Source organism: Heterodontus francisci, chromosome 7, assembly GCF_036365525.1.
Source record: "Heterodontus francisci isolate sHetFra1 chromosome 7, sHetFra1.hap1, whole genome shotgun sequence".
Lineage (NCBI taxonomy): Eukaryota > Metazoa > Chordata > Chondrichthyes > Heterodontiformes > Heterodontidae > Heterodontus > Heterodontus francisci.
In genome coordinates, this window is record NC_090377.1 from 118,616,417 (window position 1) to 118,638,673 (window position 22,257).

The 22,257-nt window shown below is 43.4% G+C and overlaps 1 protein-coding gene across 1 annotated transcript in view; it reads left to right on the forward strand.

Moving 5' to 3' along the window:
- The window catches only part of LOC137372271 (disco-interacting protein 2 homolog A-like), a 299,051-nt gene that overhangs the window by 190,054 nt on the left and 86,740 nt on the right, over window positions 1-22,257 (forward strand). The window contains exons 9-14 of the mRNA XM_068036004.1: window positions 387-478; window positions 7,318-7,428; window positions 7,559-7,682; window positions 10,899-11,008; window positions 17,286-17,388; window positions 18,510-18,574. Of these exons, the coding sequence (XP_067892105.1) occupies window positions 387-478; window positions 7,318-7,428; window positions 7,559-7,682; window positions 10,899-11,008; window positions 17,286-17,388; window positions 18,510-18,574 (605 nt within the window). The remainder of the gene's footprint in view (window positions 1-386; window positions 479-7,317; window positions 7,429-7,558; window positions 7,683-10,898; window positions 11,009-17,285; window positions 17,389-18,509; window positions 18,575-22,257) is intronic.

The following is a 22,257-nucleotide window of genomic DNA, read 5'->3' on the forward strand; positions in this document are numbered from 1 at the left end:
CAGGATTAAGCAAATATGCATAAACTTATGAGTTTATAATGGTAATGTGATGAGTCTTTCTGTTAAGTGTAGTTTTTTTTCATGGAGCTACAGAAAGTCTTGCAACACTACTTAAAAACAGAAAATATTTGTAATACTCAGTAGGTCTGGCAGCATCTGCGGAGAGAGAAATAGAGTTAATGCTTCAGGTCAACAACCTTTCATCAGAAACAGTTCTGATGAAAGGTTGTTGACCTGAAATATTAACTCTTTCTCTCTCCACAGATGTTTGCCTACCCTGTGTATTTCAAGCATCTTTGTTTTTATTTCAGATTTCCAGCATCCACAATATTTTGCTTTTGCAACGTTGTACTCAGTGGCTGATGCCTTTGTTTTGTCTGTTTTAGGGAAGCTATGGACTCGGAGCCTCAAGCTCGCTTACACACTCCTCAACAAACTGAGCAATAAGAATGATCCGCTTCTGAGACCTGGTGATAGAGTATGTCAGTCTTGCCCAGAATTGTAATGTTTTCTTTTTGTAGTATTACTGGAATTGCAACATGCAAGGTGGCCACCACTCGTGATGCTGCCCTCCCCTGTATACATTACATTCAGGATGATACTTCTGCATTTTCTCTTGAGCACTACTTCAATTTCCAAACCAATGCAGAGCATAAGATTACTGATTACAAAGCTGTCCTAATGACTCATTGGTTAATGTCCTTAGTGGGTAGCATTCTAGCCTTTGAGTCAGAAGGTTGTGGGTTCAAATCCCACTCCAGAGACTTGAGCACAAAAATCGAGGCTGATACTCAAGTGGAGTACTGAGGGAGTGCTACACTGTCAGAGGTGCTGTCTTTCAGATGAAACATTAGACCAAGACCACAGCCGCCCCTGCAGGTGGATGTAATGATTCCATGGTACTACTTCGAACTTGAGCAGAGGATTTATCCCCAGTCTCCTGGCTGATATTTATCCCTCAATCAATACCATTTAAAAAAAAAAAATTATGATTTGGTGATCACATTGCTGTTTGTGGGAGCTTGCTGTGCGCAGATTGGCTGCTGCATTTCCAACAATAGTGACTACTCTTCAAAAGTACTCCATGGGCTGTTGTGGTTTGGTACGTCCCAACGTCGTGCAAAGTGCAGTGTGATAGCAAGTCTTTTTTTTTATTCATTCATGGGATGTGGGCGTCGCTGGCCAGGCCAGATTTTATTGCCCATCCCTAATTGCCCTTTGAGAAGGTGGTGGTGAGCTGCCTTCTTGAACCGCTGCAGTCCATGTGGGGTAGGTACACCCACAGTGCTGTTAGGAAGGGAGTTCCAGGATTTTGACCCAGCAACAGTGAAGGAACAGCAATCTTGTTCCAAGTCAGGATGATGTGCCTGCAGCACTTGGTCGGGTTCTGACCCATAAAAGGTATCTACTTTAAACATGGTGTTTTCTGAATTACATGATTTTAGAATCGTAGAAAGTTTAAGGTACAGAAAGAGGCCACTTGGTCCATTGTGTCTGTGCTGGTTGAAAAACGATCCACCCTTCTAATCTTACATTCCAGCATTTGGTCCGTATCCCTGCAGATTATGGCACTTGAGGTGCATATCCAAACTCCTTTTGAATGAGTTGAAGGTTTCTGCCTCAACCACCCTTTAAGGCAGTGAGTTCCAGATACCCACCACCCTCTGGGTGAAAATGTTTTTCCTCAACTCCCCTGTAATTTTTCTACCAATTACTTTAACTCCATGCTCCCTAGTGGCTGACCTCTCTGCTAAGGTAAATAGGCTCTTAACCTCCACTCTATCCAGGCCACTCAAAATTTTGCACATTTCAATCAGGTCTCCCCTCAGCCTTCTCTGTTCCAATGAGAATAACCCCAGCTTCTCCAGTCTTTGCTCATAGCTGCATTTTTACAGTCCTGGCAGCATCCTTGTAAATCTCCTTTATACCCTCTCAAGTGCAATTACATCCTTCTGTAATGTAATCCTTCAGTACTCAGATTGTGGCCTAACCAATGAGCTATACAGTTCCAGCATAACCTCCCTGTTGTTATATTCTGTACCTCATCTAATAAAGGAAAGGATTCCGTATGCCACCTTATCGACCTGTCCTGCTACCTTCAGGGATTTGTGGACATTCGCTCCAAGGTCCCTCACTTCCTCGACACTTCTCAGTATTTTCCCATTCATCATGTGTTCTTTTGCCTTGTTTTATCTCCCCAAACACATCACCTCATACTTCTCCAGGTTGAATTCCATTTACCACTTTTCTGCCCATCTGACCAGACCATCAATATCTTGCTGCAGCCGACAGCTATCCTCATTGCTATCTACCACATGGCCAGTCTTTGTATCGTCTGCAAATTTCTTGATTATGCCCCCTACATTTATGTCTAAATCCTCGCTGCATTTCTCTGGATCCCATGGGATTTTATTTTTTTTAACCAGTCTGCCATGTGCTACCTTGTCAAAAGCCTTGCTAAAATCCATGTAGACCCCACCAACTGCACTACCCTCATATATCTTCCTTGTTAATTCAAAAAAATTCGATCAAGTTGGTGAGACAAGATCTTCCCTGAACAAATCCATGCTGACTATCCTTGATTAATCTATGCCTTTATCAGTGACAGTTTGTCCTGTCTCTCAGAATAGATTCCAATAATTTGCCTGTCACTGAGGTTAGACAGACTGGCCTGTAATTATTTGGTCTATTCATCAATCCCTTTTAAACAGAGGTACGCATTCTCCAATCTGCCGGTACCACACCTGTATCCAGTGAGGACTGGAAAATGATAGTCAGACCTTCCACTACTTCTTCTCTCGCTTCTTTTAACAGCCTGGGGTGCATTTCATCTGGCCATGGTGATTTATCAACTTTCAAGGATGCTAATCCCATTAATACTTCCTCTTTCCCTATATTTATCACATCCAATACTTCACACCCCTCTTCCTTAACTACAATATCTATATCGTCCTCCTCTTTTGGGAAGACAGACGCAAAGTATTCATTAAGAACAATGCCAACATCTTCCACCCCTACACATAAGTTACCTTTTTGGTCTTTTATGGGCCCTACTCTTTCCTTAGTTAACCTCTTACTCTTAATGTATTGATAATACCTCTTTGGGTTCACCTTGATTTTGCTTGCCCGTTAAAGGCCGGCTCAGGTCTGCAAATGAAACCCGATCCGAGCCCGACAGAACCACATCTGACCCAGCCCAAGTCCTTTTCATTTTTTCCTGCGCCTGACCTGACCCGACCATCAGTTAACCTCGCTTCCGTTTTTCACTTTGTTGCTTACCTGCACAAACATAAAAAAACTGTAACTAAACAACCTTTCAAGTCCAAAACGTACATTAACATTGGAGCCACTTACCGGAGGTGGTGATAGTGTACCTGGCCCGACCTGAGTCCGAATGCCAGACCCGGATACCCGACCCGAACCCAACACGTGTCATCGGCTTCAGGTCGGGTAGCCATGCTCTATTGCCAATATTCTTTAATGCCCTGTCTTGGTTTTCATAGTTTACTTTTTGATTTCACCCCTCCACTTTCTATATTCCTCCCTGCTTTCTGTAGTATTGAGCTCTCGGTGTCGGGCATAAGCTTTCCTTTTCTGCTTTATCTTGCCCTGTAAGCTCCTTAACATCCATGGAGCTCTAGTTTTGACCGTCTCACCCTTTTTCTTTATGGGAACGTGTTTACTCTGAACCCCTTGAATCGCCTCTTTGAATGCCTCCCACTGCTCTGACACTGATATACCTTCAAGTAGCTGTTTCTAGTTCACTTTCGCTAAATCACTCCTCAGCTTAGTAAAATTGGCCTTGCCCCAATTGAGAACTCTTAACTCGTGTTCAATCTGTGATCTTTTCCATAATTGCTAAAACTGACTGAATTATGATAACTAACACCAAAATGCTCTCCCACTGCCACACCTGCCCATCTTCATTTCCTAAAAGTAAGTGTAAAACTGTGCCCTCTCTTGTTGGACTTGCTAGATACTGGCCAAAAAGGTTCTCCTGAATGCGCCTCAAGAATTCTGCTTCCTCAATTCCTTTCACACTAAAACTACGGGTTTGGTTCTGGGTACTGCCTGTGCAGAGTTTGCAAGTTTCCCCCTGTGACTGCGTGGGTTTCCGCCGGGTGCTCCGGTTTCCTCCCACAGCCAAAGACTTGCAGGTTGTTAGGTAAATTGGCCATTGTAAATTGCCCTTACTGTAGGTAGGAGAATTGAGGGAAGGTGGGGATGTGGTAGGGAATATGGGATTAATGTAGGATTAGTATAAATGGGCGGTTGATGGTCGTCACAGACTTGGTGGGCCGAAGGGTCTGTTTCAGTGCTGGATCTCTCTCTGACCATGACTAAAACTATCCCAGTTAATATTAGGGTAGTTAAAATCCCCTATTACTGCTCTATTGTTCATGCACCTCTCCGAGATTTGCCTACATATCAGCTCTTCTGTCTCCCTATGACTGTTGGGGGTCTATAGCACACTCCCAGCAGTGTGATTGCCCCTTTTTTGTTCCTTGGCTCAATCCATATGGCCTCATCCCACCTCACAGCTACAATAGTTTTTTGACCAAAATTGCCACTCACCTTCCTTTCTTATCCCCTTCCCTAGCGTCTGAAAACCCTGTAACCAGGAACGTTGAGCTGCCATTCCTGTCCCTCCTTAAGCCATGTTTCAGATATAACTATGATATCATACTACTGCCATGTGTCTATCTGTGCCCTCAGCCGGTCTGCTTTATTTGCTGTACTCCTTGCATTGAAATAGATGCCCTTGAGCCCTGCCAAACTTTTTTTTTCTAACCTGTGTTTCCTCTGTCTTCCAGACTCATCCATTAATTTTCTGCCTTCCATTTTCATTTCTGATTTTGTCCCAACTGAGTCTATCCTCAGGTCCCCATCCCCCTTGCCAAACTAGTTTAAAACCTCCCCAACAGCAATAACAAAATGTCCTGCAAGGAACTCTGTTCAGGTGCAGCCTGTACAGGTCCCATCTCCACCAGAGCCAGTCCCAATGTCGCAGGAATCTAAAACCCTCCCTTCTGCACCATCTTTACATCTACGCATTCATCTGTCTTATCCTCCAATTTCTATACTCACTTGCACATGGCACTGGGAGTAATCCGGAGATTACTACTTTTGAGGTCTTGCTTGCTAATTTCTTACCTAGTTCCCTAAATTCTGACTGCAGGACCACATCCCTTTTTCTCCCTGTGTCGTTGGTTCCAGTGTGGACCACGACTGCTGGCTGTTTACCCTTCCTCTTCGGAATGCTCTGCAGCCGCTCAGTGACATCCTTGAGTCTGGCACCAGGGAGGCAACCCACTATCCTGGATGCATGTTTGCGGCCGCAGAAACGCCTGTCTGTTCCGCTGACTATTGAAACACCTGTCATTATGGCTTTTCCAGTCTTCCCTGTACCCCCTATGCAGCTGAGCCACCTGTGGTGCCATGGACTTGGCTCTGGCTGCACTCGGTGAACCATCACTCATCAGTATTCAGAACTGAATACCCGTTGGAAAGTGAGATGCATTTAGGGGTCTCCTGCAATCCTGCCTGTTTCTTTTTGACTGCCATTTGACATGCGGTCACCCATTCCCTGTCTTCCTGCATACTCTTAAGCTGCGGGGTGACCGCATCTATAAATGTGCTATCCGCATACCTTTCATCCTCACAAATGCACTGCAGTGTCGCCAGCTGCTCCTCAATTTCCAAAACCCGGAGCTCAAGCTGCTGCAATAGCCGACACTTTCTGCACAAATGGTTTTCCAGGATACAGGAAGCATCCAGGATCTCCCACATGGCACAGGAGGTGGATTCGACAGGTGTGAGCAGCCCTGCCGTGCCTCAAGTCATTTATTTACTGCACTAAAAATTGGAAGTTAAACGAACACAATAGAACGAACAAACGGATAACCATCTACCGACTGCTGGTATTTTAGCTTTGACTTGGTAGATAGACTTGAATATTAGAGAAAAATAAAACTCAGCAGAAATTAAAAACAATAAGAAAGTTCAGAAAACACCCACCAGTTACTCACCAGCTAACTCCCTGTGCCTCGCTCCCCTCTCACGCTGTTTGTAACTCCAATGTCTCACCCAGCCAGTTACCTACCTGCTTTCCTGTGACATCACAATTCGATTTTTCTTTTTGATCAGGTGCTCTGTTGTTGGAGATGTGCTCTGCTGCTGTGTCTCTGCCAGTGGTTCCCATGCTCCTTTTAAACTCCTCTCTCCCAATGTGCTCTACCGTTGTGTTTTTAGCCAGGTTAGTGACTAGGAGCTGGAATTGTGGATTAGTCAAAACCTGTTCGGGCTCCTGCTTCTGATTGCTATGCAGTGATCTTGCTAGAAATGTGCACGTGTGGGCATGGGTTGAAGACTGGATCAATCTTGGCTGTAATGCCCACCCCATCCCATGATCAAGTAACCTGCAGGTGCTCATAACCTAGACTCACACATAAAGATAATAAATTATGACAGTACTTTGCAAGTACTGGAAAGCTGCTCCTGACTGGAGAACAGTGTTTCAGATGAGACATGGCTTTTGGGGGAGGAGAAAGTCTGAGGAGAGATGTTTGGTGGAGGACAAAAAGGAAGATAAACTAAAATCAATCATTGCTGAACTCAATAATAAAAGGTTGCTGGGGATTGAGCAAGCAGCATATGAATCACAAAACAGTCGAAAATCAGTCATAAGCTGGCAAATACCTTTACCACATGGAGTGATTAAGGTGAATAGCATAGATGCATTTAAGGGAAATCTATATAATAAATGAGGGAGAAAAGAATGGAAGGAATGTTGATCGTGAGATGAAGATGGGTGAAAAGAGGGTCGTGTGGAGCATAATCATCGTTGTGAGCCTCTTGGGCTGAATGGCCTGTTTCTGTGTTGTAAAATTCTATTTAATTCTATGTAAAACTATCATGGTTCTTGCCCAGCGAGACTCAATACTGATGTCAAAGAACAAAAATAAGAAAATATGGTTTGCCCTACAAAAAAACATCAGTTAATTATTTTAGAAAAGTTGAGAGAAATTTATTGTTGGAAGAAAGTTGAAGTTTATTTTTGGTTTCGTTTCATCAGTTAAGCCATACTTGTAACAATGCCTTTTTTGTTAACCAAGAATTAGTAAAAATCCACAGAATTAGCTAAAAATCTGAAGCTTAATTTTGGTTTAATGATCCCCCATGTTTTCCTCTGAACGTTAGTTTGAAGCAAGCGTCACATTTGCAGAATCGTCACGTCTAAAGTGGAAAACAGTGGGGACATCTTGCATTTTTTTTCCAGATCCAGTTTTCAAATAAAATTTCTCTGCTCTATTTTAGGTGGCTTTGGTGTATCCAAACAATGACCCAGTGGCATTTATTGTGGCATTTTACGGTTGCCTTTTAGCAGAATTGGTCCCTGTGCCCATTGAAGTACCACTAACTAGGAAGGTAACGTCAGATATCATCTAAACTTTTGATTCCAAATAGGTGTTGATTCTGTAACACCAGATTAGGGTTGCTCTGTAGTGCTAAAATTTTCTTTGAGTACTATGTGCAATGTTTCCTTTGCTCTTGGTAGGACGCTGGCAGTCAGCAGATTGGCTTTCTCCTTGGCAGCTGTGGTGTGTCAGTCGCTCTCACCTGCGACGCCTGTCACAAAGGATTACCTAAGTCCCAAACTGGGGATGTGGTGCAATTTAAAGGTAATGTTACACACTTATTAGTAACCAGGGGATATTGAGTGAAATAACCACGACCTTTTTAAAAGATGTCTGAACCAGGAAGTCCTTCACACAAGTGATCAATGTGACCTACTTCAGGCTAAAAACCTTGGAATTATTTAAGAAACAGCTGTATATTGTGATGGTGTGGGAAGGGGGAACTGCAGGTTGTTATTGGGTGGATGAACAAGCATGGGCTCAGTAGCTTGACAATTGGCATGTACTCCATGAGTCTCAGCACCTGTGCTTAAAAACCTGATGCTATGCCTTTTCTAATGTTTGGTTGATGTATCAGAATATGTTGTCTCGTCACAGGTTCAACAGGATTTAGATGGCACAGCGTATATAACTCATTTTAGACCAGCCATTATTCTGTCACAGAAATGGCACAATATTTTTGTCATACTTTTTTGAGTGGGTTTGATTTGACAGCAATCATACCTTACAGACAATGTACCAGACACTGCCATCACCATCCCCGGGTATGTCCTGTCCCACCATCAGGACAGACCCACCAGAGGTGGTGGCACGGTGGTATACAGTAGGGAGGGAGTTGCCCTGGGAGTCCTCAACATCGACTCCGGACCCCATGAAGTCTCATGGCATCAGGTCAAACTTGGGCAAGGTAACCTCCTACTGATTACCACCTAGTGTCCTCCCTCAGCTGATGAGTCTGTACTCCTCCATGTTGAACAACACTTGGCCTCGTCCTCACCAATTTGCCTACCGCAGATGCTTCTGTCCATGACAGTATTGATGGGAGTGATCACCGCACAGTATTTGTGGAGACTAAGTCCCACATTCACATTGAGGATACCGTCCATCATGTGTGGCACTATCACCGTGCTAAATGGGATAGATTTCGAACAGATCTAGCAATGCAAAACTGGGCATCCATGAGGCGCTGTGGGCCATCAGCAGCAGCAGAATTGTACTCAACCACAACCTGTAACCTCATGGCCCGGCATATCCCCCACTCTACCATTACCATCAAGCCAGGAGACCAACCCTGGTTCAATGAAGAGTGCAGGAGGGCATGCCAGGAGCAGCATCAGGCAAACCTCAAAATGAGGTGTCAACCTGGTGAAGCTACAACCCAGGACTACTTGCATACCAAACTGCATAAGCAGCATGCGATAGAGCTAAGCAATCCCATAACCAACGGATCAGATCTAAGCTCTGCAGTCCTGCCACATCCAGCCATGAGTGGTGGTGGACAATCAAACAACTAACTGGAGGAGGTGGCTCCACAAATATCCCCATCCTCAATGATGGGGGAGCCCAGCACATCAGTGCGAAAGATAAGGCTGAAGCATTTGCAACAATCTTCAGCCAGAAGTGCCGAGTTCATGATCCATCTCGGCCTCCTCCTGAAGTCCCCAGCATCACAGATACCAGACTTCAGCCAATTCGGTTCACGCCGTGTGATATCAAGAAACGACTGAAGGCACTGGATACTGCAAAAGCTATGGGCCCTGACAATATTCCGGCAATAGTACTGAAGACCTGTGCTCCAGAACTTGCCACGCCCCTTGCCAAGCTGTTCCAGTACAGCTACAACACTGGCATCTACCCTGCAATGTGGAAAATTGCCCAGGTATGTCCTGTCCATAAAAAGCAGGACAAGTCCAACCCGGCCAATTACCGCCCCATCAGCCTACTCTCAATCATCAGTAAAGTGATGGAAGGTGTCATCAACAGTGCCATCAAGCGGCACGTGCTTACCAATAACCTGCCTCAGTGACGCTCAGTTTGGGTTCTGCCAGGGCCACTCAGCTCCTGACCTCATTACAGCCTTGGTTCAAACATGGACAAAAGAGCTGAACTCAAGAGGTGAGGTGAGAGTGACTGCCGTTGACATCAAGGCAGCATTTGACCGAGTATGTCATCAATGTGCCCTCGCAAAACTGAGGTCAATGGGAATCGGGGAAAACTCTCCGATGGCTTGAGTCATACCTAGCACAAAGGAAAATGGTTGTGGTTGTTGGAGGTCAATCATCTGAGCTCCAGGACATCACTGCAGGAGTTCCTCAGGGTAGTGTCCTAGGGCAAACCATCTTCAGCTGCTTCATCAATGACCTTCCTTCAATCATAAGGGCAGAAGTGGGGATGTTCGCTGATTGCACAACGTTCAGCACCATTCATGACTCCTCCGGTACTGAAGCAGTCCGTGCAGAAATGCAGGAAGACCTGGACAATATCCAGGCTTGAGCTGATAAGTGGCAAGTAACATTCGCGCCACACAAGTGCCAGGCAATGACCATCTCCAACAAGAGAGAATCTCGCCATCTCTCCTTGACATTCAACGGCATTACCATCGCTGTATCCCCCGCTATCCGCATCCTAGGGGCTACCATTGACCAGAAACTGAACTGGAGTAGCCATATAAATACCGTGGCTACGAGAGCAGGTCAGAGGCTAGGAATCTTGCGGCAAGTAACTCACTTCCTGACTCCCCAAAACCTGTCCACCATCTACAAGGCACAAGTCAGGAGTGTGATGGTATACTCTCCACTTTCCTGGATGGGTGCAGCTCCAACAACACTCAAGAAGCTTGACACCATCCAGGACAAAGCAGCCCACTTGATTGGGACCCCGTCTACAAACATTCACTCCCTCCACCACCGACGCACAGTGGCAGCAGTGTGTGCCATCTACAAGATGCACTGCAGCAATGCACCAAGGCGCTTTAGACAGCACCTTCCAAACCCGCAACCTTTACCAACTAGAAGGACAAGGTCAGCAAATACATGGCAACACCATCACCTGCAAGTTCCCTTCCAAGTCACACACCATCCTGACTTGGAACGATATTACCATTCCTTCACTGTCGCTGGGTCAAAATCCTGGAACTCCCTTCCTAACAGCACTGTGGGTGTACCTACCCCACATGGACTGCAGTGTTTCAAGAAGGCAGCTCATCACCGCCTTCTCAAGGGCAATTAGGGATGGGCAATAAATGCTGGCCTGGCCAGTGATGCCCACATCCCCTGAATGAATAAAAAAACATGCTCGTACCAAATTTATTTAAATTACTATCAAATCCAATTGTACATCTAAGCACGTAACTAGTGCAATGAAATCTTAGTGAGTATTTTTGGAAATAATTGCAGTGAAGTACTTTCTGCCAATTTGGCTATGGGTATTGGATCTCCCCACCCAGCACGAGACAAACTAAAGCGTTGATTCTATTTGTAGGTTGGCCTCGACTGGGTTGGTTTGTGACGGATGTTAAGCACTTGTCAAAGCCTCCTAAAGATTGGCACCCCATGATCAGGGATGCTAGCAACAATATTGCTTACATTGAGGTAAGTCCTGAACTAATCTCACTCTATGTAGTGCCTTGTTTAACTTTGATTTAACCTGGTCTACATGCATTACTCCCTTCAAAATATTTCTTATTTAGCAGACTAGAAGTCGTATTATTTTTGCAAAGGTGATGGTGGTGCCTTGAACTAAAAACCTGTAGCAGAAAATTCAAAACACTATACCAAAAAATTCTTCAATTATTGTATTGTAGGAAAAGGATAGTTTGAAAGCCAATTCAAACTCCATAAGAAACCACGTGGAATTGAATAGGAGGATGAACAAGAAATAATCACACCACATCATTACCAGTGGGAGGTTTGTACCATGGAGGACTTTAATAGTGTACCATCCAACATCAAAGATTAGCAAAGCAGTCATAATGTGGCTGTAAGGGATACATATTGGTAAACAAGAAGGGATGGATGAACTGCAGCCAAGGATGCTTAGAAAGATGATGCATTTGTAAAGAACTAATAATCATGTGAAACAGTCACAAACATATTCAGTGAAGGCATCAAGACTTGTGCTCCAGAACTGGCCACACCCCTAGCCAAGCTGTTCGAGTACAGCTACAACACTGGCATCTCCTGGCAATGTGGAAAATTGTTCAGGTATGTCTTGTGCACAAAAAGCAGGACAAAAAGAACCTGGCCAATTACTGCGTTCATCCATCCCTTGTTAGTGATTTGATGTGATTATTTCTTGTGCTAAGGAAAGCATCGAGACTGATCCCTAACATTGGGGGGATAAGCCATGTTACCAGATGAGCTGTGAGGCTCAAAATAGAGGACATGGCTACTAGACTGGGTCTGTGGCAGGTGGTAAGGAATCAACAAGAGGGAAAATCCTACTTGACCTCGTCCTCGCCAATCTACCTGTCGCAGATGCATCTGTCCATGACAGTATTGGTAGGAGTAACCACCGCACAATGCTTGTGGAAACTAAGTCCCGTCTTCACAGTGAGAATTCCCACCCTCGTGTTGTGTGGCATGACGACCGTGCTAAATGGGGTAGATTCAGAACATATTTGAAAATGCAAAACTGGGCATCCATGAAGCATTGTGGGCCATCAGCAGCAGAGTAGTATTCAACCACAATCTGTAACCTCTTGGCCTGGCATATCCCCCACTCCACCATTACCATCAAGCTGGTGGACTGCACCTGGTTCAATGAAGATGCAGGAAGAAATGCCAGGAACAGCACCAGGCATACCTAAAAATGAAATGTCAGTTTGGTGAAGCTGCAACACAGGACTACTTGCATGCCAAACAGCAGAAGCAGCACACAATAGACAGGGCTAAGCGATTCCACAGCCAACGGATCAAATCTAAAATAAAAATAAGAAATGCTCGAAATACTCAGCAGGTCTGGCAGCATTTGTGGAGAGAGAAGCAGAGTTAATTTTTCAGGTCAGTGACCCTTCTTCAGAACTGGCAAATATTAGAAATGTAAAAGGTTAAAGCAAGTAAAGCAGGGGTGGGGCAAGAGATAAAAAAAGAGAAGGTATAGATAGGACAAGGTCACAGAATAGCTGACCAGAAGGTCATGGAGCAAAGGCAAACAATATGTTAGTGGTGTGTTGAAAGACAAAGCATTAGTACAGAAATGGTGTTAACGGACTGAAAATTGAACAGCTGCAAGTACAAACATGAAAAAATAACAGTGGGTAAGCAAACTGAACAAACTAAGATGAAATAAAATTTAAAAAAGTATTAAAAAGAAAAAGACAATAACGAAAAATAAAAGTAAAATGGAGGGCCCGTCCTGCTTGGAAATTATTGATCTCAATGTTCAGTCCGGTAGGCTGTAGTGTGCCTAGTCAGTTAATGAGATGCTGTTCCTCGGATCAAATCTAAGCTCTGCAGTCCTGCCACATCCAGTTGTGAATGGTGGTGGACAATTAAACAACTAACAGAAGGAGGAGGCTCCACAAATATTCCCATCCTCAAAGATGGGGGAGCCCAGCACATCAGTGCAAAAGACGAGGCTGAAGCATTTGGAACAATCTTCAGCCAGAAGTACTGAGTGAGTGATCCATCTTGGCCTTCTCCAGAGGTCCCCAGCATCACAGATGCCAGTCTTCAGCCAGTCCGAGTCACTGCACGTGATATGAAGAAACGGCTGAAGACTGGCATCAAGACTTGTGCTCCAGAACTAGCTGCACCTCTAGCCAAGCTGTTCGAGTACAGCTACAACACTGGCATCTCCTGGCAATGTGGAAAATTGCTCAGGTATGTCTTGTGCACAAAAAGCAGGACGAATACAACCTGGCCAATTACTGCCCTTTTCAGTCTACTTTCGATCACCAGCAAAGTGACAGAAGGGGACATTGACAGTGCTATCAAGCGGCAGTTGCTCAGCAATAACCAGCTTGCTGACACTCAGTTTAGGTTCTACCAGGGCCACTCAGCGTTTGACATCATTACAGCCTTGGTCCAAACATGGACAAAAGAGCTGAACTTGAGAGGTGAGGTGAGAGTGACTGCCCTTGACATCAAGGCAGCATTTGACCATGTATGGCATCAAGGAGCCCTGGCAAACCTGGAGTCAATGGGAATCGGGGGAAAATTCTCCGCTGGTTGGAATCATAACTAGCACAAAGCAAGATGGTTGTGGTTGTTGGAGGTCAATCATCTCAGTCCCAGGACATTACTGAAGTAGTTTCTTGTAATAGTGTCCTCGGTCCAACCATCTTCATCAATGACCTTCCCTGCATCATAAGGTCATAAATGGGGATGTTCGCTGATTGCACAATGTTCACCATTCGCGACTCCTCAGATACTGAAGCAGCCCATGTGCAGATGCAGCAAGACCTGGGCAATATCTGGGCTTGGGCTGATAAGTGGCACGTAACATTTGCACCACACATGTCCCAGGCAATGACCATATCAAAACAAGAGTGAATCCAACCATTTCCCCTTGATTTTCAATGTCATTGCCATCATTGAATCCCTGACTATCAACATCTTGGGGGTTACCATTGACCAGAAACTGAACTGGACCAGCCTCTCAAATGCTATGGCTATAAGAGCAGGCCAGAGGCTGGGAATTCTGCGTTGAGTAACTCATCTCCTGACTCCTCAATGCCTGTCTACCATCTACAAGGCACAAGTCAGGAGTGTGATGCAGTACTCTCAACTTGCCCGGATGGGTACAGCTCCAACAACACTAAAGAAGCTCGACAGCATTAGGAAAAAGCTGCCTGCTTGATTGGCACCCCATCCACCACCTTCAACATTCACTCCCTTCACCACCAACACACAGTGGCAGCAGTGTGTACCATCTACAAGTTGCACTGCAGCAACTCACCAAGGCTCCTCCGACAGCACCTTCCAAATCCGCCACCTCTGCCATCTAGAAGGGCAAGGGCAGCAGATGCATAGGAACACCACCACCAGCAAGTTCCTTTCAAGCCACGCATCATCCTGTCTTGGAACTATATCCACTGTCGCTGGGTCAAAATCCTGGAGCTCCCTTCCTAACAGCACTGTAGGTGTACCTGCACCCCAAGGACTGCAGTGGTTCAAGAAGGCAGCTCACCATCACTTTCTCAAGGGCAGTTAGGGATTGGCAATAAATGCTTGCCTAGCCAGTGATACCCACATCCCACGAACAAATAAAAATAAATCTCCAGGGAAACTTCGAGGTGTATAAAATATTTCATGTAATAAGGAAATTAAACCAAAAACAAGAATTTAAATATGCCAGGGCCGGAGAACTAGAAAGAGTTTTGATCGGCAAGTGTAGGTTTGATGCCAAGAAATATTCATTTGCAAGTTGATGAACAACTGAAACATGTTGCTAGGAAGTGTGATGGAGGCAAAGACATTGGAGTCATTTAAAAAACAATTAGATGTTGCAATGGGAAGATTGTTGGTGGTTGATCTGTTTTTGATGGCACTCGTGGAGCAAGTTATTGAGAATATTGGGTGGCGCAGTGGTTAGCACCGCAGCCTCACAGCTCCAGCGACCCGGGTTCAATTCTGGGTACTGCCTGTGTGGAGTTTGCAAGTTCTCCCTGTGTCTGCGTGGGTTTTCTCCAGGTGCTCTGGTTTCCTCCCACAGCAAAAAGACTTGCAGGTTGGTAGGTAAATTGGCCATTATAAATTGCCCCTAGTATAGGTAGGTGGTAGGGAAATATGGGGACAGGTGGGGATGTGGTAGGAATATGGGATTAGTGTAGGATTAGTATAAATGGGTGGTTGATGGTCGGCACAGACTCGGTGGGCCGAAGGGCCTGTTTCAGTGCTGTATCTCTAAACTAAACTAAATAATTTATGCAAAGTTGACAAAGTATCATCTTGTCAGTTTTCACTGTTCTATTAGAACAGTTTTGTTCTAATAGGGGTACAGTCGGTCAGGGCACACCTGTCTGCCTTGTGGTAAAAATAATAAAGATGCAAATAAGCTGCAGGCAATGATGGGATGCTTGCAGATGATTTAAATAATGAGTAGCTAGACAATGTTTTAAAATGCTGAGAACAAGATTTCCTCAGGTTATTTGTGGTAAATTGCAAATGTGTTTCAGTACGCATGTTTATGAATTCTGTACCATTAGTGAAGAGAGGATATTTTCACCCTATGGCTTTTCATGCATTTAAATTGAAGAAAATTCAAAGTGTTTTGTGTGAGTACTTCGACACCTGTTGATGACCTAAGTTGAGCGGCAGTTATCTATCATTGCTGGCCCAAACTGGATGCAGCTCCAGGTCTATAGACATGTCAACCTAACATAGGTTGTCAGGAAAATACTAGAGTCTATAATTAAAGATGGGATGACTGAACACCTGGAAAATTTTCAACTGATCTGAAACAGCCAGCATAAATTTGTAAAGGGTAGGTTATGCCTGCTGAACCTGATTGAATGAATGTTTTGAAGAGGTGAATAAGTAGTGGACAGAGAACCTCTCATGATGTTATATCATATTTTGTTTCATAATGCTCCTGTGAAACACCTTAGGATGTTCTATTATGTTAAAGGAGCTGTATAAATGTTATTTATATGGGCTTCCAAAAGACATTTGATAAAGGTGCCCATAAGAGACTGTTAGCTAAAATTGAATCTCATGGAATTGAAAGCAAATTATTGGCTTGATTAGGAAATTGGTGGAGTGGCAGGAGACAGAGAGCTGGGATAATGGGCAGGTGCTCTAATTGCAAGGATGTGACAAATGGTGACCCATAAGGATCTGTGTTGTGGCCTCAACTATTCACCGTATTTATTTTTGACTTTGGTCTAGAAAGCCACATTTTACAATTTATCCATGACAAAAAGATAGGAGGCATTGCAAGGAGAATAAATAGAAGCGTCACATTATAAAGAAATGTTAATTAAGTTAATGACCCAAACTCTGGAATGTGTTTCAGTGTAGGCAAACATGGATCTAAAAATGATAGAACGGGATACTTTCTAAATGGTGAAAAGCCGAACAGTGGAAGTCCAAAGAGACTGGGGGGTCCAAATACATAGCTGATTAAAAGTCATGAACAAGTGCAGAAAATAATCAAAAAGGCTGATGGAATGCTGTCCTTTATATCTAGAGGACTGGCAGGTGCAATGCTTCAGCTGTACAAAGCTCTGGTTAGACCACACTGAAGTGCTGTGAACAGTTGTGGACACCACAACTAAAGAAGGATATATTAGCTTCGAAGGGAATAAAGCATAAATTTACCAGGATGATAGCTGAACTCCAAGGGTTAAATTACGAGGACAAATTCAACAAATTAGGGTTGTATTTCATGTAACTTAGAAGGTTAAAAGGTGATTTGATTGAAGTTTTCAAGATATTAAGGGGAACAGATGGGGTAGATAGGGAAAAACTGTTTCTGCTGGTTGGGGAGTCTAGGACTGGGGGACACTGTCGAAAAATTAGAGCTAGACCTTTCAAGGTGAAATTAAGAAAAGCTTCTACACAAAGGGTGGTAGAAGTTTGGAATTCCCTTCCGCAAATAGCAATTGGTGGTAGATCAGTTGTAAATTTTGGATCTGACATTGATAAATTTTTGTTAACGAGAGGTACTCGGGATATGAAGCAAAGAGAGGAATGCGGAGTTTGGTCTCAGATCAGCCATGATCTCGTGGAATGGTGGTACGTGCTTGAAGGGCAAAATGGCCTACTCCTGTTCTTATGTTCCTCGTGTAACTGATGATTTGAATCAAAGATGTCATAGAATCAATTATGACTGCAGAGTAAGTTGTTTACATTGCTGTGCTTTGGAATGTATGCAGTCCATAATTTTTGAATATTCTTTGTCTTTTTTTTGTTCCTCATTCAGTACAAGACCAGTAAAGAAGGAAGTTCAATGGGCATAACTATATCTCAGACTGCCATGTTGGCACATTGCCATGCCCTTAGCCAAAGCTGTGGATACAATGACGGTGAGCTAGTTGTGTTGAATTGATATTCAGCCAAGAGCCACTTTTCTGGACGATATGTAATAGGATCTAAGAAGTTGCTAGCTTGAAGATGAAAGATGGATGGGGTAACTTCATGGATACGATTCATCACTTACAAACCTGGCTGATGGGATGATATGCCAGCATGGGCCCTTGACCAGTAATTAAGGCAGTGTGGATTATGCATTTTTCTTGTATAACTTTCCCCTTTGTCTCCCGAAGGTGCTGACTTGTCTGTTTTGATTCAGGGAGTAGCAGCAGCCCTCTGGTATCTCGCTAAAGTGGCCATTCTTCATGTTTGAGCTTAGATGATGAATATCTGTTAATTATTTGACCTTTGGAGGAGGGGCGGGCTATTTCAGTCGAGTCTGAACCTGTTTGTATGGTTACTCTCAAGTACAATAGGTCACTGGATGGTAATCAGGGTAGACACTTGGGCTAATTTTTTACGTTTCCCCTCCCTAATTTGGAATGTTCGGACTAATTGTAGTACCACTATTACCACCCTGGCTGAGTTCAGCTCACTTAGTACATTCCAGGAATCAAAACTGGGACCTTGCTATATGGTTCAGTGTGACATCAGTTAGTGATTTTAGGTATTAAACCAACTGGGGGAGCATCTTTATTATTACATGATAGAGTATGTGTTTCAATGTGTTTTCCCATACTGCTGTTGATTTTGTAGGGTATTTGAAATGGTCTGTGATGTATTTACTTAAATAGAGAGCTTTCACAGAGCTTACTGCCTGATTATGTTTGTGTATCTGGAATTATCAACATAGCATTGAAATGGAGGGATTGTTAATGAATGAGCAGCTGTAGCCCCCAAACAGATGGTGTTTCACATACCTGTACATGGGATACTTCATGACTAGGAGTGGGAAACTCCCTTTCAAAGGAGATTTTCTTTTAAACCGAAAAAATTTTGAAATATAATTAATTTCTACATTGGGCATAACAACTGTCCTAGAAGTGGTATGACGATGATTGAGAGACATGTATTGGTAGTGGTATGAAACAGATTACAGCAAATCTGTCAGCAGCTGCATAAAGCAAGTTAGAGTTGAGCTGTCTATAACTTATGTTCTACTTTTGTATTGCAGGGGAGACATTAACAAATGTTTTGGACTTTAAAAGGGATGCTGGGCTGTGGCATGGCATTTTAACTGTAAGTATTGTTGCAATCAGGTGAGCAATGTGTCTAAGGGTCTTTGGCTGTCTTTACCTGGTCTTATTCTAACAGGGTTGAATTTTAAACACTGTTTTGAGCTCCCCTTTTTGCGAATCCGTGTTCACAGTTTCCAGTTATAAGGCAAAGAACTGAGCACGCACAGGCTTTCTTTGGTTTAAAACCGAAAGAGAAGATTTATTAAAACCTTAAACTTAACCTCCAATACAGTTCACGCCTACAGATATACGACGCACTCACGCTAGCATGCACACATGATATAAACATGCTGTTAGGAATAGAAAAGAGCAGAAGAAAAGATAAGTAGTACAGTTTGAGGCAATATCTTGTTACTGTTTCTCGAGCTCTCTGTAGTCCTTGATTGAAGCTATGGTCTTGCGATTCGTTGGGGCCCAGTAATCATCTTAAAACTTTGCTCATGTGGCAAACCCTTCTCTGAGTTTCACGTGTTTTCACGAGATTCAGTTCCGTGGAAAGAGATGAAAGCAGACAGGCAGGCAGCAGAGGAGATGTTCTCAGTCCCAGGAGAAGGTCTTTTACTCCATGAGCACACGGCTTTGCCTCAGTTCAAATCCCTTTGTTTGGGAGTTCAAAAACTCTGCAACAGCCAGTCAATCATGTGACCAAAACTGGTCTGACCACTTCTGTGTATTGGAGGGAAGGGATTGGCTCCTTTTGTTTGCACATTGTCTGGTATTATGCGAATTTCCTTCCAGTCAGAGATTGCAATTTTTAAAGTTTAAATGTTCATATGGCGAAATAATGTGTGCCTCAGTCTTGGCAGGTGGGATTTGCCTGACCATATTATCTCCAGGTTTATTTTTTTAGGGGCAGAATCTATCTGCTTCTCCATGTGTTCACAAAACAAGCTTACCTATGGTATGTAGTACTTGTATTGTTCACTTTTTACACAAACTGTCTGCTAAGATTTACTGCAAATTTGATCTTACCACATGCATTCTTGTGGAAAAATCAGATGAGTCAAAGGAGTTGTTTAAATAGAGCTGTCATTATCGTCCCCATCACTTAAACTGCCCATGTTTAAATCGGGCAAATGGTGAAAATAATTTGCCATTATTATTATTGTCAATTAAAATTTACACTGTATCTATTTTGAGTGACACGTGTTCAAAGAGTAGTTTGCAACTTGGTAAGGTGTAACAAGCTATTATGCCTAATCATCTTTAAGTGGTATTGGCGAATATTGAATGTGTTTGAAGTAATTGTGAACAAGGTGTTTAACCAATGCGTGAACAGGGCTTTAAGCCTCAGTCTGAATTTTAAAATGGATTACTAATAGAAATGTTTACACACTACTACTTCATAAATAGAAGCAGGGAAGTTTTGCTGAAACTTTGAAAGCTCTGGTTAGGTCCCAACTAGAGTATTGTGTCCAATTCTGGCTTTTGGGAGGGTGCAGAGGAGATTTACCAGAATGGTTCCAGGGATGGAGGATTTAAGTTGCAAGATTAGGTTGGAAAAGCTGGGGTTGTTCTTCCTGGAGCAAAGGAAATTGAGAGGAGATTTGATAGAGGTGTACAAGATTATGACCAGCTTAGATAAGTTAGATGAGGAAAAACTGTTCCCATTAACTGATGGTACAAGGATGAGGGGACACAGATTGAAGGTTGTTGGCAAGCGATGCAGGGGGAATGTGAGAATGAACTTTTTACACCGCAAGATGTAATGACCTAGACCTCGCTGCCCACGAGGGTGGTGGAAGTGGAGACAATCAAAGATTTCAACAAGAAATTGGATGGGCATTTAAAGGAAATAAACTTGCAGGGCTGCAGGGATCAAGCGGAGGAGTATGACTGACTGGATTGCTTCGCGGAGAGTTGGGTGGACTTGATGGGCCAAATGGCCTCCTTCTATGCAGTGATTCTATGTTCAAAAACCTTAGCCACGTCTGATTTAAACAATTCTATGTCGAGTTTATCTATTGGCAGCAGTTTGCAATTGAAGCAGCTACTTCAGTACCCTTCACAAACAGCGTAGATTCATATTTACCATCCAATGCATAAAGTGGGCACATGGTGTTTAGACCCAACACATCCACTGTAAGTGGTGGAGGCTGTATTGAGCTTATTCACAGCCTTCACATTCAGGCATTTTGTTCTAAAAAGCATTTACAGTTTTCTTTTAGTATCTTCCAGGCTGTTGGCTGTTTGTCTGATGAGGCATAGCTGAGCTTTGTTGCTGTTTCTTACACCACAAGTGATAGGTTGACAGAATGCTGATTCACAGCAGTCACTGCTGCTTAAGCGGCAGTTGGCTGTTAACAGTGTGATTGATTTGGAATTCTCCCTTGTATGCTTAACTACAGTGTTGCCAGAATGACACCTATTTTCAGATGAGATAAAGTATTCTATCTTGGTCATCCAGATGAGTCAATAATCAGTACGACATTTCCCCTTTCAAAGTTTGTCATGGCATAAGATTCATTAAAACAACATGATCTCCCTCTCAGCTTTGGTCTCCTACTCCACTTCAGTGATTCTTTTCCTGTTATTTATCACAGTTATTTTTTTTATTGGGAGCACACCAGAAAGAAGTTAAAATTATGTAGTCCTGCAATCTTTTTATTTCTGTCTTAACTCTCCAATTATAAATCATTATACATTGCTTTTATGGTGTATAATTTGTATTAGTACTTTGATTGTCCGTGCTGCTATTATGCATGTTTATGTTTATCCTCAAGAACTTTTGTGTGACTTGGGAGTTCAATTGACCCCATTGTAGGGAGCAACGAGATATCAAAGCACACACTTTACATCCTTGGAGGAACCTTTGAATATAGATCTTGCATACTCTTTCTTTCCATATCTTTCTTTGAGTTTTGGTGGAGCTCAGCCTTTAATCAACATGGTTTGTGCTGATCAGTTGTTTAATAATCCATGTTCATTTGCCAAAGCTAGCCTGTTATTGAGATGGAGCTCAGCTTCCTTTAGCTAAATATTGGGAAGTGTAAAGCCACTGTCTGAGCACCCTCCAACAACTCCATTTTTTTTCCCTTTGGTTCCATCACTCTCTGGCCTGTGTCAGGCTGAAGTGGATTATGAGCAACCTTGGTGCCCTAATTGCTCCAAAGCTGATTTTCTGAACTCCTATCCCCTCCAACATAAAGACTATCTCCTTTCGCCTTCATTGCATTGCCTATATCCACACCCACTTCAACCCATCTGCTCCAGAGCTCTCATTCATGCCTTTGTCACCCCAAGACTTGATTACTCTGATATGTTCTTTGCACCCTCTAGTTCAGGGTTGTCCAACCTACTCGGGTGGAGGGCCGCTTGTGATTTTTGCTCGGCCCAAAGGGGCCGGTAAGCAAATTTTGCAAGATAAAGGCATTAAAAATTTATCTTGCTAATAAAAACCACAACAAATGTGCATTTTTGTGAAGAAGTTTAAATGAGAAGACTAATTTGTTGACTTAGTTTCTCGTCACTATATTGAAAACTAATTTAGTGACATATCTGGCATTGTTTTTGCTTTTAATAAGGAGTTAATCAATGCTTGCACACTTAATGCAGCGATGCAGAGTATTCTGGATAGATGTCCATCTTTCAGGAGAGACCTTGATCTCTCTTCACCCCCCCCAAACCCCCTGCACTGTGTGCGTGCGTGTATGACCGGGCACTCGCTGCCCACAAAGGTTGTGG